Genomic DNA, 27,327 nt, shown 5'->3' on the forward strand with positions numbered 1-27,327 from the left:
GTGATGCCATTGATCAGCAGTTCTGGTGCCAGGCTGCTCTTTCTGTAATAAATGATCTTGGAGACGTTGAAACGACCCTGAGTGCTTTTGCGGGAGTGCAGGAATCACACGCACATAGCCCATGATGTAATCCTGAATGCTCTTAAACGTACCTGCCTGGATTCATCATTATGTACTCAAATCCCGAGCTGCTTTATTCTTTTTTGGGGCTTCAAGTCACATCCACACAGCTTCATAAAAGTTCTAAAAACGTATTTTAGGCTGTCTCGACAAGTACTAAAGCACATTACATGTAGCCATAAAAGTCATGGATTTGAACCAGTTTTGGATTTGAAACCAGTTTTGGACTCTTATTGCATTTCTTCCTCCCCACCTCAATGCTTCCTCAATTGGCTGTAAGAAAAGCACATCTGGTCTTTCCATTTTTCAGGCTTTCTGGTCTGGCCCTCAACATATTCCCACTCTCTCTTTCTCCCCATCCATTCGTCTTTTTTCTTCTCCAACTCTTGCATATTTTAAAACCATAAAAATCAAAAATGTACAAAACAAGAGCTATTTACCTGAGCTGTAGCTTGTGTAAACACACACACACAGTGGTGTTAAGATCCACAGGGGCAACAAGCTCTCTTCCCTGGGGGCATGTTTGAGTCGGGAGGTGTCTGGGTGCAGCGTTAAAGATCACACTTCATCATTGTAAAGTCATTCAAGTGTCATCTCTGTGTCTGCTCAAAGTCACTTTAAATATTCCCTGTCATTTCCTACATTTTTACATTCCTGCAGCTCATTTTATTGTCAGTTCTCATTGTGTTTGCCAGAGAGGATGCTGAAAATGCTGCAAAGCACCAATATAACCAGCCAGTCTGACATGTTGGTTCATTGTTACTGGTAGCTTCTCATTGTCCTCACAGCAGCACCTGATAAAAGGTCAAGAGTTTGTTGGTGTATTAGTGACAGAGATAAAAAGATAGTTTTATCAGTATTGCAAGGCAAGTAACCATCTGTACAACTATTTCTTATCTATTGGAATGAAGTGAAGTATACTTTCCTGGAAGCCCTTATTTGTTTCCTTTTTTAATCCACTTTTATATAATCCTCTCTACTTTAATCCAGTGGTATGTTTAATGAATGTAAAAGTTAAAAGTTGAAGCATGTTTACCAACCTCCTGTATAATGAGCTGTAAAGTGGACTTGGTCTGTGTCCATTAGAATGACACGGTACTTAAAGGTGCGTCTTTGGGTTTAAATGGCATTAATGGATCCTCAGCCCTATTCTTAGCCTTAAATCCATCTCTCACTGTTCAGGTGGTGACAAGAGCTGTGTTGGTGGAGTCTGGTTTGTGTTCAGCATATGGAGGAATATAAATGTGTGTGTGTATATATAGTTGCCCAGATAGGAACAAGAGCCTCCTCGGGACCGTGAATGGGAAGAAGGAGGAAGCTGCCTCGCGTCGATAACCATTTAGCTTGTAAATGTATCTTTTGTTTCAATTTAGACGTTGTTTTTGTTCGGTTTTATGTCGCCGAACCGAGCCGGAAGAGTGGGTGTAGATGTGGACGTTTTGAAAGAAATGGTTCAAGTTACATTTGGTGTTTTTTTTCTGGAGTAAAAAAGCTGTGGTTTACGTCAGCGAGGCAGTGCACACAAAGCCGACCGAGCCTCGACCAGACTCCGTTAATATCACGAGATTTAATTTGTAATATCACTTCGCCACCGATACGAGCTCTTATTGTTAAACGCCGTTAACCCTGCCCCATGGAAGCTAAACCGAGGGGGAACTGAGGAAGGAGGAGGAGGAGGTCTGGGAAGAAACGATAGAGAGAAAGGTGCTTGAGGAGTGAGAGAGGACTGCGACTCGGTATTGTTCGGCGTGTGTTTGTTCGTCCTGCAGCCGTGCAGAGCTCACAGAGACGCGGCGGGGTGTGTAGCTTTCAGGGTGCGACAAAAAGCTGAAACGCCGTCAATTCTGGATTTCTTCATCCGTTTCCTGTCGTCCAGGATGAGGTTTAAAAGGAACGGGTCCTATACGCTAAATAGGTAAGAGAACTGCTTAAATGTGCGCGACGGTAACTTGATCATGTGTTATCCATATGGGCAGGAGGGAGGGGTGCACGATGTGTGATATGCTCAGCTCATAAATCACTTTGTCTGTGTTGTTTCCGCACAATGGTGCTCATAGTGACTATTCTTTAATATCGTACTACTTTTTAAGAATGCCGACTTTGTATTGCCTCCATAATATATATATATTGAGGTCGTTTGAGGCTAACATCTAAGTGAAGTTATATGAAATTGAAAAAAATACGGTATGTTTGTTCAGTTTTGAAAAATGCACTTGATCATGTCTACTCAAACATTGATGATATAATGTCTATTCCTCTGAAGGGTCCCCTTATTTCAGTGTTCCCACGTGTAGTTCAGTCTGCGAGGCTGTCTTGCTTTAAGGGGGGGGGGGGGCTCTAACTCTTTTGTTTCCTCTGTTCCATTATGGAAAACGGCAAAATTATCTCTCCTCTCCCTCCTTTTTGATCTTTCTCTCTTTCCTTCATCTCTAGAGAAATACTCCCTTCTTGCCTTCCCATCACCTAGCAACTTTGTATGTGTTTGTGTGAATGATGCTCGCTGTGTGTGTCTTCCTCTTACCCCTAACTCACTTTCCCTTGACATGATGCAACGGCCTCTATTCATGTCCTGGCGTTTTTAAACCCGGTCACGAGTTGGGTCTTTCCCCTGCCCAGTGGTTCAGTCTCTCCCTCTTCCCCTCCTCTTTTTGTTATCTCTCCAAGTCACAAGTTTATAAGAAGCATTCTTTCTTTGTCTTTCTGCCTTCTTGAATCAAGCGGATGTCTTGCTTTTTATTGTTTTGTCTGGATCTTGTGATAAGGGCCAAAAGTTTGGAGGAAGTACACAACACAAGGCAACCCACAAAAGCTTTTCTCATATTGTTGAAAGTGACAGTTAATTTAATGGCAGTTTCACTTCTTACACTTTCCCTGTGGCACTCCTTTTCCCCTTTTCGTTGTTCCAGAGATATGGCCTTCCGCTGCACTTGACACACACACACAACCCACATCCTGACTCTGACTTTTAGGTACTGAAACACAAAGGAGAACTAATGAGTGCCAAACACCCACTTCATCACACAGCTGAAAATGCGGGAACAATGTTATTGGCTGTTATACCCACCCCCCTTCCTCCCCTTTCTGTTTTCACTAAGGAAGTGTGTACAAGACAAGTGTGTGTTACTATCCCCCCATGTGTGTGTGTGTGGATGTGTGTGGGTGGGGGTGTATGTGCAGGTGAGAGGGATGAGGTAATTAAACAGTGAAAGAGGAGGCCTGGTAGCTGCAGCTCCTGGTGAAAGGCTTCTAGGGAGGAGGAGGAGGTGTTGGAGGAGGGATGACGTCATGCGGTGTAAAAGTGCTTTGCCGGGCAGCTGCAGTCTGTCTTTGTCATCTTTTATTTTAAAGAGAAGATCAGCAGAGGGAGGAGAAGCTGTGTTGTTCAGCAGGGTTAGGTGAAAAGATCCTCTCACTCTGGCTTCTGTTAATCCATGTCACTGTTCAGGAGCTCTTTGACGATTCGCTGACAAAATAAGTCCTTCGCTGCATAGCTACCGTCTTCTGACGGTGACTGGTGTCACTGCCTCTGTTGTCTCAGTCTGTTTTGCTGCAGTGATGTGTTTCCTCTTGGGAAGCAGCGTTTGACATTGAGCGTCAGCGGCTCCCTCTGTCATGGTCGGCTAATCCTTCGGTCTTAGACCTTACTGCAGTCCTTTCTCAAAGTGTTTGTGTTTTGATGAACAAAGAAGCAAGTGAACAGCCAACGGCAAAATAAAGTGATTGCTCTTATTAAGTGATGCAGGGAAGTAATGAGGCCCAGTGTGTCCTTCACTTTGTTTGGCCAAACCACAACACAAGCACTCTGCAGTGATTGGCTGGCTTCCTGTGGGCTTGTCTGCGTGCTAGCCCCTCCCCTCCCGTACCTCTGCATCGTTTGTGTGAATGAACAGTCATGGTAACTGTATACGTGTGCGTCCTGTGCTGCATGCCTACACACGTGTGCAGTGTTGACTGAGGAGTTGACAATTAGCCATCTGCTGTTATGATTTAGCTGCGTATCACGTCACGTGCAAATGCATGAAGGGGCTGTCAACTTGCTGCAATGATTAACTTTCCAGAGACGTCCGACAGGATTTGACTCCGACTCGGATTTAGCCAACCGATCGTGTGTTTGGTCTCTATGCGCGATGGGTGGAGATGTTTAGGATGTATACAGATGGCTGAGATTGCTGCCTCCCTCCTCTCTGTCTCTTGCTCGCTCGCTCTCCCCGCTGCAGTCCACCCTGTGCTGTCCAGCAGTCAGCAGTTTGTTTATAATCTTCCCGCTTTTCAAGTCGGAGCCAGCAAGGGAACGAGAGAGAGAGAGAGAAAGAGGGAGGGAGGGAGGGAGAAAGAAAGAGAGAGAATTGTGAAAGTGAGGCAGGCAGTTGCAGTAGTTGGAAAGGAGGGAGAGAAAGAGAAACACGCTCGGAGCAGCGTACCCGGTTTTGTGAATGTGATTTTGTTTTGAAAGTGTATTTCTGTGCGTTTGCTTGCCTCACTTCCTGAGTGGCCCATCTGCATCCTCCCACCGTCCGTCCATCCATCCTGCATGACCTGCGTTAAAGCTAGAGGCCGTTGCTGTCCGATCACACAAGGTGCTATGCCGGAGCTGCCGCACCTGTAGCCGAGTTTGCACGAGAGGAACGGGGGAGGTGACAGGCAGGAAGGGAGCTGTGGGTCGGTCGGAGCCTCCTCACCCCGGCTCTGCTACACCACCGACTCGATGGGGGTTCTAGTGTGCTGCGACTGCTTCTTCTATCGGTACTTATCCAAGTCACTGTTACTCTTATTTATTTTTTCATCCCTTCATGACCTTTCCGTCCCCTTTACTGTTGTTGTTGATTGTTGTCGTTTTTTCTTTAACTCACATTGTCAGACCTTGATTAACTTCTCCATCTGACCCCCTCTCCCCTCCCCTCCTCTCCTCCCACATTCAGTGTCTCTGTTATGCTGCTGCGGTTTTGTCGGAGACATTTGAGGACAGTGCTGCTGTAGCAGGCAGAGATTCTGCTGTGGTCAGACACAAGGGATATCTTTCCTTGTGGGAGGGAGGGAGGGAGTCGGGGCAGAGGGACAGTGATGGCACATAGTCATCCTGCTGTAGCTGATTTAACAAGGTTATATGTTGCTGGTTTCAGTGTTTGTTAGGAGAGAAGATAAAGAATGGTTGGAGTGAAATGGCATGCAGCCCAAAGTCAGCGAATCCGTCAGCTTGGCCAACTTTTCTTCTCGTCCTCCTGTTTGCCCCTTTGGTTGTGCTGCACTGTTTGTTTGGACACAGTGTTCCAAAAGGGCAGGGAGCTGCTATTTCATTTTTTCTGTTTTGGTTGTTTGCACAGCATTGACTTATCAGAATGTGCTATTTTTTCCTGGTCATTAGTTAACTGGATTGCCCTTCTCTTTGGTCCTACTTGCAACAACGTCATGTTGCAGAGCTGCTTGTTGTGCTTGAGTTCAAGAGGAAGATGATTTAGGTTCAGCTCTCTGTCAGTCGGAGCAGAGAGAATCTGGTTCCCCTTTTGTGTGGCTCTAGGGTTAACCAGCCTCAGCCTGCCTTAACTGCTGTATAAAACCTAAATATAACTTTGAGCTCTCTTAGGAGCGTTTTGATGGCGGGGGTGAAATTGTAGCTTTAGCACAGACACTCACAGCAGCACAGCTGGATTACATTAGGCCTTGCCGTGATACAGAACTCTGTTTACACTTCACTGCTACTCTTAGTATGAATAACAGCCTGCCGTTTGTGTGTCATGTATGTGTGAGGCTAAACATGTGTTATACTGTAGGCCTCATTGAAGTACACACACAGAAGCCTTGTGAAGGCAGGGGTTTTTGCCAAGGGCACTTATTTTCTCCCCCAGTCATGACCAAGACAGGGTGGGACCTGGACAGCGCACTAATGTATCATGGGCTCATTAAGCCAAAATGGGCCGTCACTTCTATTTTTAGCATTTCCTCTCCCTTGGCGTCTCCGACAGCCAATCAGTCGGCTTGGCGATGATGCTGTATGACTTGATTGATGTGTGTTTTTGGAGGCACACCCATCTAAGCAGGTCCTCGTTGACCTCCGCCCTGGCCATTTCTCCGTCTCCAGGGCTCTGGTGTTTCAGCTTTCAGCAGTAGCATTGTGTGGAGCAGAGATTGCTGCCAGCGCTCCGTCTGTTCAGAATGGAGCAGATAAACGGTCTGTCATCGTATGACGTTAAATAAGTTGTGTGGCCTCCCTTTCTCAGATGTTGCCATTTTTGTATGTAAAGTTTTACAGCAGCAATGTGTTAATGTTTATTACTAGGTGATTTGAGTCATTTTGAGAGACAACCATTTCTGTCTAAAATTGCATAGGTAGGTATGGAGAGGATGGAATCTCTGTGTAATTTACTATAGTATAGTTGAATGATGTGTGCCGATACTCTTATAAACAAAGATGATGAAGATTTCCTGAAGCATTTTCTAATCACAGGCATGTAAACACACCATATGAAATAATTCAGCATTCATTTGAAGCTAATTTTTCAAATGTTTGCTAATATGCCATGTTGTGTTCTTCCAAGTTTTCTATAAAAAAGTAATTCTGTCAAATAAATGAAGTCCACTCAAAAGGCCTCCTCCAACACAACAGTCCTGAGGCACACTTTGAGTTGAATCCTGGGTCAAGTTCTCATTCAGCTTTAATCAATTTTATGCCTTTTTTCCCTGTTTCAAACCCCTTCAATAACGTCAATGGGTCAATCTGTTTCTGTATGATATTGCTGTTGACGTGTTGCACTTAGACTTGGACACTCCATCACAGTACAAAGGCTTGTGTGTGTTTGCTGTCAGTGGATCAGTTGGTTTTATAATGTGTGGTGTGGAACAATAGTTCTGAGCAGAGGTCGCGTTAACCAAATATTTTCCGTCTATGACGGATTTTTTTTAACAATGACAGACAAATCTGAAAGCAGTCCGCCATTTTGACAGATTAGAACAAACTCGGAACCCCCCCCCCCCCCCCCCCCCCCGTTGACAGTTCACGAGCATGCTTCCCCCCCCCTCGTCAGAGTTGTGTAAAGGCCGACGGGTAATTTTTTACGAGTTTTACGATCCTGTCCGTCAAAATGACGGGCAGCGAAAAAGTCTAGCGCAACCTCTGGTTCTGAGTGTGCCATCATACTGTGTGTGTTGTATTAGCAGAGCGGGCCTTAAAGTTTTCCATGTGTCTCTCATTAGGCTATCTTTGGCAGGCCTGGTTTCTCCACAGAGCTGTGGCAAGCAGCTCAACAAGGACGCCATTCTCCACCAACAAACCCCACACTGCCCCCCCTCAGCCCGGCAGACTCCCCTCCTAGTGAGACTGCCCCGTCACTCAGATGGGACTCGATAGAATCAAAGTCTTTGGGGAAAGTTGGGTTGAATCAAAACCTATTAAAAGCCTTGCCTGGAGGAATTGGATGGCAATATTTGCTGTGGCTGTTGCACTATATAAGCTGCTTTGTCATTTTGGTTAGACTTTTAACTGAAAAGCAAGATGCACCCTTTAATTTTAAATACATTTCATAGAAGAAAAGTCTAAGAAAAATATTCTAAACTTATCGGTTATTGTTTCTATAGCCCCAACTCTCCTACTTATTTGTATCATACACTACTCCACTCATACTAGACCTAAACCAGAGGGGCACTTGTAGAGAGACCCGTCAAGGCCCAATGCCTTAATTTTAAATGTGAAGGATAGTTAATTCATTTGTGTATCCGCCCTGTGATTCAGATCCACTTCAAGATGTAGTGGCTTCTTCCTTGGCTCATACTACGCTCTTCCACCAAGTTTCATGAAGGCAGGATGGTAGTTTTAAACTAATCCTACTGACAAACAAACAAACCAACTCAAAACCTCCTTGGTCAAGGTAATAAATAGGGCATGCAGTCCACAATCAACTAGTAGAAAACCCCTATAACTCAAAATGAAGAAAATGGCTGCTCCAAGATGAGCACAGGGTAGAAAATGTCCATCTTTCCTTACCCAGATTTCTGACTTGAATTACTTTTTTAACTTCTTTAATCACAAAGAAGAACTGTTAAACCCTGCCCAGTGTGCCTTTAGTTGACTCCCTCCTAAAGATGGCACAACGGATATAAGCATCCTGTCAATCTATACTGAACTGATTGTCCTTCTCTATTTTCATCTGCCCTCGAGTCACTGCAGAGAGCAGACCTCACGCATAGGGCCAGTTACATAAGACTGACACTGTGAATGTGTTTTTAGGAGCAGCCTCGTCCTGCTGGCTCAGGATATGAAGGAAGCGATGGCCTTGCACTAACCTCACCTCCGCATTTAGATCCTCCCCGTCAGCACGTGCTTTAATGCTCACGCTTAAATAAAAAAAATACAGGACGTCTTTGCATCTCCTTCGCTATTGAAACAACCATAATTAGGTTGACATGTTCAGAAAGAAAAGCTAACCATAGCACACTCGGATGCAATTCCTGATTAGAACATTAATCAGTGCTGAGCCGACAAATATTAAGTGCAGCGTAGTAAAGTGAAAATTGTTTGATGCGGCAGGGTAAGCATGGACAACAACAGCTGCTTGGTGGCCAAATTGGCATCTGGATAATGGATTAATTGTGTCTGGCTCTGTTTGTAGGTTGGTTAGGTGGCAGGAAAAAGGTTAGACAGCATTGAGTATCACATTTTTTAAATGTGTGGAAAGGTGGCAGAGAAATTATTCGTAGCAGTTGTTGCAGCAGACCATGGCTTTGCCGTGCTGCCTCTGGGAACAAGAGGACCATTTTAAAGGGAGACGGGAAGTGCCTGGGCGCCTCACTTCCTGTTTGTCAAAGTTTGTCCCAGGCGAGAGTGAGAGGGAAGGTGGGGGGTCTGGTGCAGCCTAATTGAACAGAGAAGTTGGTGGAGAGTAGGCCTTCCTTATTCGCTGCCCTTCTCGACTGTGTGTATGCTTTTGCTTTAGTCCTGGAAGTTTATATAGTTTATATATGTATGTGTGTCACACATATATAAACTTGCCTGCATAGTTGTGTAATTGCTGCAGTGCCTTTTGGCAGCCATGCCCCCTCATTTGTTTCAATGATCTACCATCTGACATAGTGCTGCAACCAAGGAAAGACCGGAGCGAAAGACAAGGAATTTACCTCCAGAAATTCAACTTTATTTTGAACAGATTATCTCATTTTGCACCTTAAAAGCACAGCTACGTCCTGTTCTTCACGTTCAGATTCACACACATTTAACTCCTTTCTTGTGAGACTATATTTAATCCGAGTAGCTGTAGGGAAGAGGCTGCTCCGGAGTGAGAAGGGAAGCTGCAGATTGCTGACCACAGCATGTTCTGAGGTGACGCTAGTACCATTTGTAAATAAAAAACCGTGACCTTATGTTCACTTGCAGAATAGGCCTGCCAGTACACAAGGAATAACCTTAAATGCCCTTTATGTATCAATGGAGCCGCTCAGATTTCTGCAGCTATGTCTTTTTTTTAACTGCTGATTCGTCTTTTGTGTTGTAGACAGATGTGCACACTGTTTTTGAAACACCTCTCACCCGCCCCCTTGGGATGATGTCACTGCATAGACTAATCATCCCACATGAGAGCCAATCAGAGGCTTGTTAACACCTGACTCCCAATGATGCGGACAAACACGTTCAAACTTCATAGAACCACTGACCTCATCTGCTCATTCAAAGGGTCAGATTAGATTGTTCCTGCTCATCATTTACCAAAGGAAGTGATACAGCTCTGAAGGGCAGAGAAAAATGTGGACGTCAGTGCTCATTAATGAACTGACGTAAGCAGAGAGGCACTCATACATCCATGCTCTCACTGCTCCAAGGACATATATTGATTTGACCTCTCTTGTGTCTCCTTTCTGTCCGTCTCTCTCTTACTTTCCCATTCACCGGCTCCGACAGCAGCTGCCTACGCCCACTTACTTCCCTCGCTCATTGATGCACCATCTGTACACGACATTCATGCTTTTTGTTCGGTGCCATATGTGTTATTGAGGATGTTGCCATGCCCGTCTCTGACAAAGGCGCAGTGCAAAACTGTGGTTTCACTGTCATCTCAGCAATGCCCTAAAGCTTTGTCTGGAATTGCCATAACATTTGCTGCCTGTTCTCTTTGTCTCTAAGGCCTTCCCTGGGCAGGCCCCTTCCTCTTTTCTGTCGTGGCCCCGACTCAGAGACACACGATGCAGTCGCTGCGCCTTACCTAAAACACCATCGTACAAACCCATACACACACTGTGTTTTTCCTCCTGATTGGCCTCTGGGGACTGTTGCTGATATATCCCAACATGCTCTTCTGCTGTGGCTAATTACAGAAAAACAGGTCTTTGGCTGGAACGCATGTATTGTGAAAAAAAGTGGCATGTGTTGTTTTGCTCTGTGTGATGGAAATCGCTGTGGGCTAACCATCAGGACCCGGTGTTGTTGAGCTGCTGTTGTTTGGAACCAGTGTTATTGTTGTTACGGGTCCATGGGAGGTGCTGGTGGTTAAGTATCCTCCTCGGAGAGATCAGACTTCCTCTCAGAAGAGATGTTGCTTCTTGCCACACAGCCACATTACCGTAGGTAAACCCATAAGCTGGTTAGAGGCTGAAATGTACACAGAGGCGTTCTCACCAGAGCTTCCTACAGGGAGCGCTGACTGGCTCATATTTTCCACCAGCTGGATTTTCGGTTTGTTAATCAGTCACATGCTTGTCTTCACCTCTTTGCCCAATCCTGGGTGTGACCATTTCCTACCCCTTCATACACTCAGTGTTAATCAAACTCACACAATGGACCAGAGTTTCCTCTGCTATCAGATGGTGGCAAGATCTCGTCTAGTCATCAGGAAGCTCATTTAGTTGTCCGTCTTTTATGTTTTTCTTTTCTTTTTTGCACTCCCATAGAACACTAAAGAAGGTTTGGTTTGTCCTTTCTAAGATGTGATTGTCTGTTTTTGATTGATGTAAAGACAAAAACACGATCACAATGATTCCTCTATAAATCAAAAATAACTATTTGAAGATTACAGAATGCACTATGGTTTTTTTGGAATATGGTAAGAGACAATTTACGTGAGTGTATATGATGCAAGTTTTTAATCAGACACCCTGTGAACCTTGATATTCAGAGAGAACAACTGACACTAATTAGTTTTTGTAAATGTACCACTCTGTCTGTGTGTCAGTGTGTGTGTCTGTGTGTGTGTGTGTGTGTGTGTCAGTGTCAGTGTCTGTGTGTGTGTGTGTCAGTGTCAGTGTCAGTGTCTGTGTGTGTGTGGGTAGATATGCACTGGCTGTACTCTTCTGTGAAAATGTCCTTGTTCTCTCTGACCGCACGGTTGTTGTGATAAGCAGAGCAGCAGATGTGAGTTTGATGTTTTTGAAAGCCGACCGGTCTCTCTGCTGCCGTGGCGACTCCAGCGATGAGCTCTTGAGATAACGGCTACTGTGCAAAACGCTCTCGAGTTGACGGACACATAATGTTCGCACACTCACATCTGCGGGAAACACTGTTAATGAGATGCTGCAAGGACATGAGTGTTTTCTCAGAAGCCCACGTCATTCACAGAGAGATTAAAAGGATATTTCACAATGGAGGAAGGTCGACAAGGAGATGAGGAATATATTACGTTTCATCGTTAAGGAAACCACATTGGTTCTAATTTTACTCAAGAACATAGTAATTCAACTAGGTTTCTTTCTCTGTATATGTTTTTACAGCAGTCTAATACAACAGTCCAACAATAAATAATACCTTGAAAAAGGTTATACATTTCAGTTTTTATTCAAACAGTTCTCAAAAGGTGCTGTTCTTGTCATTTTTAGTCTGCCCTCATTGGTATTGTGATTTTTCCTTTTAACTGTGTCAATGTTCCTGTTATCCCACAAACAATATTACTTTGCAAGAAAATGTATCTGTCATTTATGTTTGCATATGCACCTGCACAATTTATCACAATTCATTAAAGAAAAAAGAAAAGTACAAAAAAAATGTAGCCTAAATATTGAAATAAAAACCATTGAAAGACCCAAATACTGATTTCAAATAAAAGTGTCAAAATATATGAAATTGCAGTGAAACATTGAAAACGGTTATACTAAATTTACAAAAGATACTGTTTTTTGTAGAATATTATTTAAAGATAACAGCGTGTTTACTATTCGTCAGTAGCTCAGCGAGTTTAGACCGCGTCACTAGGTTCCATGTTCTCAGCGTCAAAGAGCAAACTGGGCATAGGCTGTGGCGAAATAACAACCCAAACACAACGTGGCTCCGCTCACATGCCAGACAGTCTGATGCAGCTGTACTGTCTGCTGATACAGGAAATGAGACATTTCCCCTGGGAAAGGGGTCCCCTAAACCTCTCCTTTCATCCCTCCTCTCTATTTGTTATTGTTTGCATCTCACGGCCCGGCAGAATGCGGCCTCGCTGCTCGAGTTATGTAACATACCTAGAAACGGATTTGCGTGTGTCAGGAAGCGCACTAATGTGATTTGACTTGTGCTCTTTAGGAAGCGTGCTGATTTTATCAGTTGATTTTTAAATAGTTATCGTCCATGCTGACGACTTGGTGGCTGCTTTGAAGGGTTTTCCTCGCGGTGATGCCTGTGCCATACCTGTCCTTATCTAATGAAAATGTTAAGCATTTTTCAAATACTTACCTCACTTCATCGTTCACGCTCTGTTTGAATGTGATATGCAAAATATGTCGACACGGTCACTCGGGCAGAAACAAACTGCTCGACATCAATCAGTCACTCACTGTAGTGCCGTTTGGTTTGTCAGGCCATCGGCACCAATTACTCGGCTTGGACCGTGTTAAAGGAACATTCTTTACATTAAGCTCTGTGTGTTCTGGGAAGCTGTACAGGTCACATCCACATTCCCCTCGGCAGGAAGTCTGTGACTAAATGCCCTCACTTAGGGGTTAATGAGCTGCATCAGGGCGGGCATGCACAGTCATGGAGCAGGAAGCCACCCAAACTGTGAGCATGATACCCACACCCTCCTTATTTCTAGAATATTCTTTTCTTTTAAGGGTAACTTACAGTGTCTGTCTTTGTATTAGGTAGTGCTGTCCCATGAGACTTAGCAAAGCAGTATTGGTAATGATCCTGACATTGCACTTCAGCTTCTTTAAGTGAGGCATCTTCCACTCAGACCATTTTTGGAATCTGGTTTTTTAGTTTTTCCTTAGGACCATTAAAGACAACTCTGTTCCCTATGACCTACCCCATCACACTCCCAGTGATATGCATTCTGTGAAAACATGGGCGCTATCCAAATGCTTTTTTCCCTCCCATCTTTACCTGTGTTCCATGAAGGTCTTTTCCTCCATCCAGCCCCCTCCATTTTATTCTCTCCTCCTTACAGACTGCCTCTTGTGCTCCTGAGCAAACATTAAAGCAAATGTTTTACCACAGCTCACAAACTCCTGCGTTTTCACCCCGAACCTCGCCTCTCCACACTCAGTGGTTTCACTCTTTAATAGTCTTTTGCTTAATGTACATTTTAATGTTTCACACTTTGCTTTTCTGTATGTTTTTCTGGTTACTCAGCCAGAGTATTAGTGGAAAGTGACTCGTTAAGTTTTTCTTCAAAGAATGCTGGCGTCTATAGCGTCAGCATAGTGCTGGTTCGGTGTCAAGTGTCACAAAAGAACACACACACACGCTGACACACAGAATCCACACCCTTGTTATAAAATCTGGAATGGAAAACTCAGTCTAGCTTTAAGTTCCTTTAAGTTGGAGTTAGAAGCTTTTTCCAAAGGTGGTTAATGTTCGTAGAGATGTAGTATACTCTCAGCTTTCTTATAAGTCGCACGCCGAAAAAAACAATATTTAATCTCCTTTTTAAGTGTCTATTTGCTGTTCTCCAGGTTTTTAAAATAATTTGATTTCATTTCCCTGATGTAAAAAATGTGCCCATAAGCATTTTGCGCCAGCAGGTGGCAATCTCACACCTGAGTTGCCTCTTGACTTGTGAGCTCTGTGCCGTGCTGTGTGCTGTGTTACACTGGAGCTCTAATCAGTTCGTAATGTTTTGGTTTGGTTCAGAAATGTTCTGAATTTTATCTGTAGTTGGGAGATCAGAAGTTTAGTGTGTTTGTGTCCTTAACTCCGTGCCAAGGTTATGATATCCCTCCCAGGAAAAGCCACATTCTTCTCGTTTTTGAGGTTTATTACATTTCTGGGAAGAAGGGTAGCCTTCAGTAACCTTTTCTTTTTCTTCCAGCTATGCACGAGGCACAACACATGCAAACAGCTACACTGTATAATAACTTGGCCTCAAATATCCCAACAGCCATTAGTTTAAAGACTTTGCTTTACATCCAAGAAGTCGTTTTTAAAGTGCTCTAAACAAGTGCAAACAAATAAATTCCCTGGGGAAACTCCATCTGAAGTGCAGATAAAGATCATGTGATATGATCAATAGCTCAAGAAAAACTACTAAATGCACTAAGGGGGAGTCCAATCCAGTCACATTTCTAAGAATGAAGTCTGAACCTCAACTATAAAGACAGTTTTTTAAAGCTCTATCACTCATCTTACAAGCTGCTGGGAGTTCCAGTTTAAATGATTGGCCTACTAATGGACAACATAACCACTAATTTGATAATCAATCACACACTAAAGTCATCTTTCATGCAAAAATATTATATTATATTGATCTGAATGTCTTCCGTAGACATTCTCTTAACACTTTGGGCTTTGAGACTTGTGGACATGTTCCACTATTTTCAGAAGGTTGACTAATCGATTCATCTAGGAAATAGTCAGCAGATTAATCGATAACGAAAATAATTGTCCCCTAATGTTAGAGATGACCTCCTCTGATATAAGGTGCATGTCATTGTGTACATAGTGCACAGCGCAGCCTCTTTCCCACACTGTCCCAGTCCTATTTGTGATGTGATTCATCTTGTGACTTTGATGGAGTCTAACCTGCGGGCCTTAATCCTGAGGACACAGGTGTTCAGAGCACATACAGAATGTGACTGAGTGATGCAGCAGCATGTCACAGGTTAATTCACAGGTCAGCCCCCCCCCCCCAGCCTGCTCTGCTCTCCTGTTCCGCCTTGACCTATATTAGCTGTGATCTCGTAGCCTCTGACATTACCATTCCTGTGTGTGTGTGTGTGTGTGTGTGTGTGTGTGTGTGTGTGTGTGTGTGTGTGTGTGTGTGTGTGTGTGTGTGTGTGTGTGTGTGTGTGTGTGTGTGTGTGTGTGTGTGTGTGTGTGTGTGTGTGTGTGTGTGTGTGTGTGTGTGTGTGTGTGTGTGTGTGTGTGTGTGTGTGTGTGTGTGTGTGTGTGTGTGTGTGTGTGTGTGTGTGTGTGTGTGTGTGTGTGTGTGTGTGTGTGTGTGTGTGTGTGTGTGTGTGTGTGTGTGTGTGTGTGTGTGTGTGCAAACAGGTGTTTTGCTGCCCAGGTGGCAAAATATGGGATGGATCTCGACTCTCCCCTGCTAAGGAATGTAGGGAGGAGGAGTGCAGCGAGGCCAGGGCATGCTGTGACAAACTCCCACACAGCTCAAACTCTTAAACTCCTCTTATCCAAATCTCAGTTTCTGCTCTCTTTCACTCTCCTTTTTCTGTTCTGTTTTTCACTTCCCTTCTCCCGCAGAGCCCATCCCTCATTCTTACCTAATCTCAACTGCTCCCCTCTTTCTCACTTCCTTCCCTCTCAACCGTATCTCCTCCTCATATTCCTTTCTGCCCTATTCCCGCCGATATCTACGCAGTATCCATGGAGATGGTGATTTATGAACTTCTGGACACGAGTCTGGTATTTCTCATCTCCTGTCTTCCATATTGCTAAAGCCCTCTCTTCCTTCAGTCATAAACCAGGCAGAACATGGCCTCCTGCCTCTAAAACATACTTGGCTTCTCCCTTTTTATATAATAGCTCCAGATAACATGCAGAAACAGTTTATCATTTGGGATGTTAATTAGATTACGAGTGCAGAAGCATTAATGAAGTGGATTATTTATTCCTTGGTGCCCTTGCGGCTGTGAAATAGAGCATACAGTTTAATATGTTTGCTCATGAAGTGCACACATCTTTCTGCCAAACAAAGAGAAACACGTCAAACTAAACTCCTGAGATCTGCCGCTCTTGAGACTCTTCATGTTGTTCTTTTTTCCTCAGATGATCTTTTCTTTTGTTCAGCCAGGCTGCATGTGCAGAGTGCGCTGGCATGTCTTTGCATGCAGCCCTTCCCCTAAAGGAATGCAGCGAAGGAGAGATGAAGCCAGGGAGAAAAGGGGCACACGTGCAAAGAGAGAAAGACGACTTGAAGGTCTTAAAGGTGGATAGGAAGGTCAAAGAAAAACCAATGGGCAAGAACTGATGGGTTTTATATATTAACATGATGTGTAAAATGCCATGTATTGGTGCATAATGCACAGTGTGTACGATAAGAGCGCTCTGCAGAGATGAGGCGTGTGCACTTCATAAATCAAGGCATGATAAAAATGTCATTAAGTACAGAGGTGGACAGTTTGTCACCAAAACACTGGTTCAGTTTTTTCCTTCAGAGATGTCAGACCAACATTGCAATTTTGGCAATAATTAAAACAATTGTAGCTGTCGCCGCAGAAATGACTGGTTGGTATTGCCGGTCGGGTCGCTGGGTTCGGTGTGCAGAGTGTCTCCTGGCCTTGCTGACCTTTCTATCCCGGCCTATAGAAAACCCAGAGGCACTAAAGACCCTCAGTGAGCACTGTTTTCACTGGCTAAGACCTTACCTAAACACACTTCACCACTCCCACACACCCCGAACGCAGCGCCAACTGAAGGTCTTACAGAAAAACTTGGAACTGCTGGGATTTGTATTTATTCATTTTGGTTTTTAACATGGTTGGCCGCCTGACCCGCCTGTCATTTTGATCCCGGCTATGATTGGCTGGAGATTTAGCGTTGGCAGGGCTGGAACTGAGCTGTTGCCAGGCTCCAAGGCTCATCTGCTGCATTTGTGACTCATCTGCTGGCTGGCCTGGAGTCAGTGTTGTCTTTGTCTGTAATAGGTGGAATGTCCGCTCACTTTCAGACCCAACCTGTTGGGCCAGCCATCATCGCACGGCAGCAAAGAGAGCGCTGCAGGCAAACAGATTTAGTCGCAAAATGTCTTTCTCCTTTTGGACCACTTCTAATGGGTTTTTCTGTGAGGTTATAAGAGTTAATGTCTCTTCCTTCAACAGTACATTGTTTAAAGCGACTATTAAGTCTTTTTAGTCTTCAACATTCCAGTAAAACATGTTTCTTACAACATAGTCCCACCTCCTAAACATCCACGCTGTAACTATTGAAATAAGTTACATTTTTCTGCTGTCGATTTCCCCTTGTTATCTGTTGGTCTGATCAGTTGTCGTTGTAGTTATTGTTATTTATTCATTCATCAGATTTAAGGCTCAACACATTCATCAGACACAAGACAGTGACGTCAAAGTGTTTTAATTTACTGCCTTCAATATTTCTCCTCCCCTCTTTTTAACAAGGGATGTGTTTACTTGTTAAATATGGGCCTTTAATGTAGCTCTGTATCTCCAGGGTGGTTTATAGTGCAAATATCTTTCAAAGTTCTCATGTAACCCATTTTAAATGTCACCTCAAGTAACCGTTGAAGAAATTATTAATCTATTTTAACTTTTTTTACTGTAGTGCTCCCTGTGAAAGGCCTGGAATAGTGCCAGCAAACATCTGGTTTTGTGAGAGTATGGTGGCAGGTGAGTGATGCCATGTCTTGTCTGAATAGTGGAAAGGACCGTGACGTTAGCGGAGAAGAAAGAGTAGACCTCTGTCTTTCAGACCATGGTATGTGCCCGTTTGTTTCCATGCACGTCAGACGTTGTGTAAGCGGGTCCACCCCGAGCAGCTCGATGGCTCAGTCTGCTCTGTTAGCCTGCATCTCGCATAACCTGACAAACTACCTGTGTAACTACAGAAAAGAACACTTTAAGTTAAAACCCACCGGGTTTTTCAACTTTGACGCCTGACTCTTTAAAGTGCTTTCTCCAGCACTGAGTTTAGAGGCCCAGGCCAAGCCCCAGTGATCTTGAATGGATGTCTTTAATTTCCAGCGAGCAAATGAATGGAAAGTTCCCTGAGCACGAGATTTCCATTACGGCAACGTACAGCTTTATCTTGGGTGGTCACAAGTAGCACCAAAGCACTTCATGGATCATCTATATCAACATTTTTACAATGTTATATATAACACAACACTTTATATACAGTCTGTTTACACAAGTCTATATAAAGCCGGTATGAAATATGACAAACATAGAAACAAAAATTAGCAGCGGTACGAACTTCGCCCAAATAAATAAGTATAAAACTGTAATAATTCAGCAACTGAAATCAGAACATTTCAGATAACAAAAATAGGTTAAGAAGATTACGAAGCTGACCAAAAATCTGGGGTCTTGTTTGCAGAGTTTTAAATACTCTGTGCTGCAGACACATTCACTTTTTTCTTTACTCTGGTCTAACCCCAGGCCCCACCACAACCCCCCCCCCCTCACACCTGGTCACTCACCTTCTTACACAGTCACCGATTAGGAAGCACACACACACACACACAGACACACACAGACACACACACACACACAGACGCACACACACAGACGCACACACAGACGCACACAGACGCATAGCATGCCCCCCTCCCCTGTCTCTCTTGACACTGTCCTCTGTCTTCTTTATGAGCTAGGCAGGCTGATGCTATATTTAGCACCATGGAAAAAGTCAGTGCCCTGTTCTGGTCTCTCTCCCCTCACCCCCTGCTCCTCACCCCTGCTACCACAGCAGGAGCCAGTAACCCCTGGATCACACAGCTCCACACACTAAACTCCAGTCCGGTGTGTAACTGTAGTGTTGTGAGAAGGAGTCACGTATGTAAAATGTGGCTACAGCAAGGCGCCTGTCGGACCCTCTGTCACTTTTGATCATTTCTTAAATCACATTTAACCATAAGCAAGAGGGTCAAACAGTGCACAGTAAACTCCACCAGCATGTCTACAGTCGCTACACACACAAATTACACACATCTATAAGCACAGTCCTCGCATACAACACCCTCACAATCTCTTTTATCTTCCTCACGCAGCTACTTACACCCACCCACATACATGGAGTGCACATAGCTCCACAGATCCCTCAGATTAGTGTGTCTTTGTGTGTCTGTGTAACAGCAGCCAGCTGGTCCAGGGTTTCTCACATCTGCAGCTCCACCATGGCCCCCACAACTTTTGTCTAAGGGAACGAAGGGGAGACAATGACAGGGAGAGTCAAGTACAATCCAGAAAGGGAGGAGAAATGTGAGGCCATACATGAGAGAATAAGAGAGGAGGTTTGTTGAGAGGCAATAATTAGAGGGGAGAAGGGCGAGGAAATGATGGCTTTGTAACACTTCTGTAGCGGTAATCTTCTCATGAGTCTCAACTCCCCGGGTTCATTTCCTCATGTTATACTTGCGTGTTATTGGCTCAGCCTCCTTTGGACAATTTCATTAGATTTCACATTGTATTATTCAAATCATGTCAATAATACAAAGCTTCTGAAACAATTGTTACAAACAATTCCCTCGCCCCACAGACACACACAGAGACCTCTAGATATCCCTGTGAATCTGCCTTTGTCTCTCAAACAGAATGTGTGTGATTCTCTGCTGGTTCTTCAGCTTTGACATGTTTGAACATGTCATTACAGCTGTCAGCCTTCGTAGGTGGACTCAGAATTAACACATCAACTAAACCTGCTGAAAACATACCATGTTGAGATTTTGAACCCAACATAGAAGTTATTTTAAAGTTGTTTCCTCTGTATTTGTTGTATTTTTAACCTGACTGGGATTTTACTTATCTTTGAATGGCTCATATAATATGAAAATGTGCTTTTTAGCTAACATTACAGTTATCTTTACCACTGTAAAAATTAGGATGTGTTTTGGCTAAATCATTTTAACCACAGCTAGAGTTTCAACTTCATTTGACAGTCCTCGTCAGTGTTTGCTCATTTTCATAATGTACATATAGTGACAAATATGTGTTTTTTTAAAAACTCTTTCGATCAAAGCTATATTTCTGGTGCATTAATGTTGGGCTGTTGAAACTGAAACATTAGTAGCTTGTCTAGCTTTTCTATGGGCTGCTAAGTGTATTTACATTTGTTGTCCTTTGTTTAAAAGCCATGATTATGTAAACCTGTCCAATAGCAGGCACTTACATGTAGCGACACCTTTTTATTCCATTGTACTCCACGTTACTGGCTGACCACCTGTTGCTACATTGTAAATCACCTAGCGGAGATGCCCCAACCAAATCCACATGGGCAGACTCTGACGTCACTGCAGTCCGCCCACCCTCTCCTCAGATTGGACGAGAGGGCTGAGAGGGAGGGTCTTTTCTAAACTTGACAAAGTTGTTCTCCTGACTGTACAGTCATAGTAAGTCAGAGCTTCAGATAGATTCAAACTTTGGTGTGATTCGCATAGACTCCACCTGAGTAATTTGAAGCGGAAAGTAACTCATTTGTGTTCATGTTTTAAACCATGGTCGGAGATTATTGCTCCTTTTCTGGAGATAAAACGGACATGCACTCTCAGAAAAACTCCAAAAACGGACTAAGTTGCAAAATGGTGCTTCAGGCAGTCGGAAAAGTTCTAAGGTAAAACACCGTTTCAATTCATAGCTACTTAACAAAACCGTCTCCGCTATTGTTCTCGGAGCGGAGCCTCTACTGTAAATGGCACAATTGTATAATTCATTTAGGCTTCGGAGGATCGATGGAGACGTATTCTCCGAGTATATAACGTTTAACTTTTGTTAATATGTGGTGTTATGCTGTTCACTTTATTTGTATTGTTTCCCCGACGTTGTATTTAATCATTCCGCAGTTTATTACACAGGTACAGACGTCCGGTGACTGACAGATATTAAACCGAATAAGTAACGCCACTTTGTGCTCATGTCCCGCCGGTTGCCTGCTTAAAACTATTATGCTTTACCATTCCTCTATAACTCAGGCTTGAGGATAAGTAGTTGTCAACTCTCAGCGCCAATTACGTAAGCACCGTCCGGGACCCTCTGGTTCCGGGGTTACTGCGATTTAGCAGCCGGTGGTGGTAGGGGACGTAGAGCCTGAACGCCTCATTCCTCTTTCTGCAACTCTCACTAACAAGACTCAACAAGAGCAAGAGAAATGTGACACCGTCTCCTCATCTAGTCTAATCAATTATTCAAGAGACTGTTAACGATTTAGCATGCTTAACCTAAAGAGGAAATTATTTTAAATCAGTTTTAAACGTTTTTGGTTTTAACCGAAATTGATAAATGAGCACACTTTGGACAAGGTAGCAAACCTGTAAATCCTTATTTAGAGAATCCTACCAACACTGTAGGCAGTTCATTATAGTGTTAACATTTAGGGCAACAGGCGAAACACTTTGAAATTGGATCTTGTGATTGCCTTTTTCTGAATCTCTCTTTTGTTTACTACTCGTAAGCAATGGTGTGGTCAGCAATCTGACATATCGGACGTAACTTAATGCATAACCCAAATAGGAGTGTTAACACAGTGGGTTTGTGTGACATACAAAGATAATCGGCGAGTAAGGCAATATTCAAATAATATTTGAACCTATTTGACATTATGAGTAATAATACCCTGTAGGTGTCATGTGAAGAAAACCTGCACTCATCATGAGTGCGTTCCTCCAGGGGACAGGCCATCCTGTCAATGCTTTGCTTAAGTTTCCTCTTACCTTTCAAGTCTTGGGACAGGTGTGCTTTTAAGCAGCAGCCCCAAGGGCACAAGCCTCAAAAATGTAATCTATTGTAGTCTGTAAAGATTCAGAGAGAGATATTGAAGAGAAAAAATATCCACCATTTTAGGATCTCTTACGAGATTGTGGGCATGAGGAAATGAACACAGTAGAGAGCGTTATTGTAACGTATCTTATGTCTTTTGCAAGAACCTTTGACAGATCCAGTCAAGTTGGGCTGCTCATATTTTTGTTGGAACTCGGCACCTTATTACAGGAATCAGCTGCTTACAGGGAAATACACCAAGTTATTTACACCGGGGGATTTTCACACGTTTGACGTGTATTGGAAAAACTGAACAAAAAACACTCCATCAAAGTTAACAAGGATGCATAGTTTCTGGTTTTATGAGGGGGGGGGGGGGGGGGACGTAGACCTGTTTTATAGCTCCACTTTTAACCAGTTTGCTCTGCCTGTGAATGGTTGAATGTCCTTTGCTCGGAAGCAGGTATGAATACTAGAGTGGGATAGATGGCTTCAATAGATTTTAACGATCTAACCCTTTTTCACATGTTTATTTCTTGCTTATATTGTCTACTGGGATAGTGCTGGGTACAAACCAAAAACACACACGCTTTCTGTTTTGGTTTTTTACCTATTTCATTCAGTAGCAATCCAGATGTTGGATTGATTCGAGTTTAGATAAATCTCTTTCAGCTCCTCATTCATAAGATCCTTGTCGATAGCTTCCTACCATACCATTGTCCCAGCCAACCTTCTTCTAACAAGGTTACATTTTCCAAGTGCTTAACCAGGGATTCAATCTTATCTCCACCCAAAGACCCCTTTCCTGTCGCACACGTTGTGTTGTGATGTTAAAGAGGCCCCATTATAGTGCCGGTGGGGGGTCTTTACATACTCTGCAGGCCTCACAGCCACTGAATGGGGTTTAGCATAGGATGACGAGGGGAAAGGGGGGGTAGCCACTGTGTGTGTGTGTGTGTGTGTGTGTGTGTGTGTGTGTGTGTGTGTGTGTGTGTGTGTGTGTGTGTGTGTGTGTGTGTGTGTGTGTGTGTGTGTGTGTGTGTGTGTGTGTGTGTGTGTGTGTGTGTGTGTGTGTGTGTGTGTGTGTGTGTGTGTGTGTGTGTGTGTGTGTGTGTGTGTGTGTGTGTGTGTGTGTGTGTCCAAGCTACAATTCTGTACTGATTTACAGTGCCTCTGACACCCCTTGTGATGCTACTGATTAAGTTGTGGCAGCTGTGCCTTCTTTGTTTGTGTTTTCTTCTTATCTCTTAACTCCAGAACTCAAATTTACTGAAAACTGAAATATTTATGCACCAATGCTTTTTTAGAAACGTCATAAACTACTTTGACAGAGCGGTTTACTGTGTAGGCTTAAGTATTGCAAGGCAAACGTCTGGTTTAGTCCATCCTTAACTCTGTCTCTTTTTAGACCCGTAATGGCTGCTGTGGTTTAGCTTCAGTGTGCTCAAACTGCCTGCTCTCCTCTGTCTGTGGTTTTTTGGGGGAAAAGGGCCATTGAGTCTATTCAATTTAAATCTTGAAATAGATCAGGAGGCCAGACTACGAGAAAACTGATCCTCCTGACTGAAGCTACTCTTTTTACAAAATGGCTCAAGTTAGTTCTCTCAGTTCCATTCTTATCGGAGATTAGAGAGATATCCCGTTGCTATTGATTTTTTATTGCAGTTTTTCTAACCCTTGAATGCTGTGAACCTTATAATCAGTCGGAGCCACTTCCTGACATCCAATTGATTCACTCTCTGACCTAGCAGGTGTTTGTCTAAAGGTCAGTTTGAAGTGTTTGATTTCCTTATGCCCCATTTACACACGGAAACGCAAACCAAATTCAATATCAAAAAAGTATTCCGTCCACACGGATACGGCTCAATAAACATGTCCCTTCACACAAGACCGCTCGACCTGCTGGAGTACATATGCCGGGCCTGTAAGCGGCGCTGTATTTCCGCCACAGAATAAACCAAAAGCAGCGAAGAAGACCCCCGAGCATGGTTGCCTGGTTGCCCTTCTGTTTATTCTCCGCGGTGGATTTAGCCACTTGTAGTTCATGTAGTTCTCCATGTCCACTTGTTGCTGATGATTGTGGTAGAGGAGCTGATTTTGCACTAACATCTGTAGCATGGTCAGTAGCTCATGACCATGCTACAGCAGTGAGCAGCAGAGGTGGGGCCATGGCTTCATCGTTATCAGGAAATGATCGTATAGGACGTACACACAGAGCCATTTGGACCCCCAGAGCGTTCCGTTTGCAGATCTATCAACCTTGGGACCCGTTATCGTTTGCGGGATCCGTTACGGCCTTGTGTGAACGAACGGGCTATACGAAAGAGAAAAGTAGCGGATACAACCCGTTTCGTTCCCGTGTAAACAGCACCTGAATGTACCTGGGACGAAGTCCTCTGATTATGGTTTCTGGTGCCTGTTATCTCTTATAACCATTTTATAGACTCAAGGGGCTGTTTTCTAGCAAACAGTACTGTATTCACAACAGGGTGCGACACGGAGAAGCATGTTTTGGCAACTTGAATGGCCTCATCTTGTTCCAAAGAGGTAACAAAAATGTCTTGTATTTGTTTTTAGATGTTTTTTTTCCTGACATGAAGATTCTACATGTAGGATAAGTTTGCAGTCTAAGAAAATCTCTCAGGACTCGTCTGTCTTAGAAAAGATTGTCTGTCTTGTCATTGATGGATGCTCACACACGCGGTTTATGTGCTTATGTACCCTCGCAGATTACATGAATTGCTTCCATATATATGGGCAGTTGTGAGGAAAGTGAAACCAGTTTAACAAAGCTCATTGAATCAGAGTTATGCTGTATTCATCAAAGACAGACCCTTAATACAAAATGTATATCCTCTACTTTTTAACCTATAGCATGAGCATCAGTGTCTGAATGGTTGTTTGAATGTTGATATCATTACCAAATATATAAATATATAACTAGCATGGTCTGAAATGTTCCCCTTTTGAAACATTGCTCTGTGTATGTGGGTGCAAAACGATAAGAGGGAGCTCTTTAGTAGCAAATTGTAGTGTTTTAGAGATAGCACTTAAACTAATTCTCCGGCGCAGCTCTGTAATGTGGCCTCGAGTGGTTCCATGATTAATTGGAACCAGGTTCTGGTAATGAGAATGGTGAACCTGCCAGAGGGCTGCTCCTCCTTAAGTTTATTCGGTATTCAGCTAACACACAGCAGCTCATATTTGCACCAGTGTGAGGACAGAGAGATGTATGTTTGGCGCACTTAAAATCAATATGGCATGCACACTCTTGTCGTCACACACGTGCTTGCACTGGCGCACTCTCTCAGACCAAACAAGACTCTCTTCTTCTGTTTTTTGGGATCAGGCTTGTGGCAGCTGTTGTGACCAGCTGAAAGGGAAAGGGAGCAACAGCCAGTGACGTGTGTTAGATTGTGTGTGTTTTCTTAAAGTCACAGGTGTGCGTGCAACATAGTTTGTTCGTTAGATGGGTACTTGTAGTGGGACAGAAGGAAAATGAGTTGGTGAAGACGGCAGGGGGCTGGGGCAGGCGGTGTTGCTGGGAAAAGTGAAAGGGATAAGAGAGTCGTTAACAGACACAGTTGAACAGCTGTCACTCCTCAGCCTCTGCAGCACTGACCTCGGTGTCACCCGACTATACAACCTGGCTTCCTTATTGTGTTTTATTGCAGATAAACACCAGCATGTCTGTCTTCCTGCTTCACGCCCTCCACCTCTCCTTAATAAGATCAAAAGGCATCAGTTTTGTACACGTGACTTTCTCATGGTGTTATTCCACCAAGCTTGACTATGTTTTTGGATCAAGAGTCTGTCTGGTTCCTGTTGGTGCCAGGCAGGCTGTGGTCATCTCCCCCCCCCCCCCCCCTGGCCCGGAAGACATGTGCCCGGCCCCGGCCTCACTTCCCCTCCACTCCTGCCTTCTGGCCTGCCCTGCCCTGTCACTGATCTGGTGAGGGAGAAAGAGACATCTGCTGCCTTTTATGGCAAAGACTTGCCTGGGAGAACTTTACCAAGAACAGACAAAGCCTGTGTGTGTGTTGCTGCGAAGACAGACTATGTACGTATGAGGGGAGGAGAGCTGGCAGAGAGGAAGTTCTCTTTATCCTAAAATAAACTAATGGCTCCAGAATTTCACCTCCCCTCACCACACAAATGTTCGCTAGAGGTGGAGGGGGTGTTTCTGTGGAAAATGATGAAATTACAGAGACAGGAAATAGCTCAGTGAAACAGAATGTTTTCAAAAGGAAAAGAAAGGGGGGCGAAGAACTGACTTGAACCTTTTTACAGGAGCAAAGCGTTTCTTCTGAGGAGCTTAGCTGAGCCTTTGAAAAGTTGTGACGGTATCTATGGATGAAGCTCGGGTAAAGCTCTTTCACATGATGGAACATGTAGCTCACCGCGCAAAACCACACATACCACATGAATCTGTCCGTGTCCTTATGAGCAGGAAGAGGGTTTGTCGTCTGATTTGAGGGGGAGAAGGAACGCAGACAGATAAGGAGAAACCAAACAAGTTAGCAAAACAGTCACGGGAAAGAGCTTTCGGGGAAAAGCATAAAGAAACTTGAGTTCAAATGTGAGTCAGAGTAGAGGTCATAGCGTTAAAGGTGAGGACCAAAAGATAGAGGAAAAGGCCAAAGAGAGATGAAAAAGAGGGAGGGCAAAAGGAGAGGGCAAAGATGAACATGAGGCCTGAGGCTTTTGACCCTGAACAATAGGCAGTTTGGACAGGTGAGCCTGCAGCCATGAAGAGAAATGTGTGGAAACACCTTCCTACAAGCCTAAAGAAAGACAATATATTGTTGGGGGGGAGGGCAGAGCAACATGAGAGAAGAGGTGAAAGAGAAAGTGACCTCACATTAATAATTAGCCAGCAGTGTAATCTGCAGTGTCCTCGGTTTTTCAAATGAGGCCAAAACACGCTCTGGAGTTGCCTGATAGGAAGAGCCGAGCACCTTGATGAATCATTACCCAACTAATGGGAACCTAAGCAGCGTCCTGTGTGTCCGGACGTGATCGTGGAAGTGTTGGTCCTTCAAGTCTTAGCTTTTTTACATGATGCCCACAGGCAGTTTACAGCTAAGCATTTCTCCTAACAGCTAAATTAGACTACAGCGGACATGCAAGGAGGGAAACTTAAACATTCACAAAGTAAACGGCTGCTGGCTCTGTATGCATCCACATGTTGACATGCCTTCCCTTGTTTGCTGAGGCGGAAAGCAGGGCTACGCTTCCTGGGGAGGGAATTAAACTGGCTTCGTGCTCCACAGTCCTGTCATGTTTTGTAACGTGTTTATTAGTTCCCATGGATATCAGCTGGGCCTGTGTGGATCTACCTCCTCTCCTCATTCCTTTCTCCCCCCTCGGCCCTCTATCCTTTCTAAATATATTCCTAATATCTCAGGCTGCATGTGGACTGTGTATCAA

At 44.0% G+C, this 27,327-nt stretch overlaps 1 protein-coding gene across 6 annotated transcripts in view; it reads left to right on the plus strand.

The window, feature by feature from the left end:
* The window catches only part of mob2a (MOB kinase activator 2a), a 59,223-nt gene that overhangs the window by 22,591 nt on the left and 9,305 nt on the right, over positions 1 to 27,327 (plus strand). The window contains exon 1 of one of the 6 annotated variants that reach the window (XM_079685184.1): positions 1,211 to 2,035. The exons of 2 other annotated variants lie outside the window; for them this stretch is intronic. In XM_079685184.1, coding sequence (XP_079541310.1) covers positions 1,998 to 2,035 — 38 coding nt within the window. In that variant the 5' untranslated portion in view covers positions 1,211 to 1,997. Of the gene's footprint in view, positions 1 to 1,210; positions 2,036 to 2,490; positions 4,864 to 20,522; positions 20,756 to 24,329; positions 24,445 to 27,327 lie in introns of those variants that run through there. 3 more of the 6 variants (XM_079685185.1, XM_079685181.1, XM_079685183.1) reach the window with 3 other exon arrangements.

The sequence above is a fragment of the Notothenia rossii genome (assembly GCF_949606895.1).
Source record: "Notothenia rossii genome assembly, chromosome: 5".
Taxonomy (NCBI): Eukaryota; Metazoa; Chordata; class Actinopteri; order Perciformes; family Nototheniidae; genus Notothenia; species Notothenia rossii.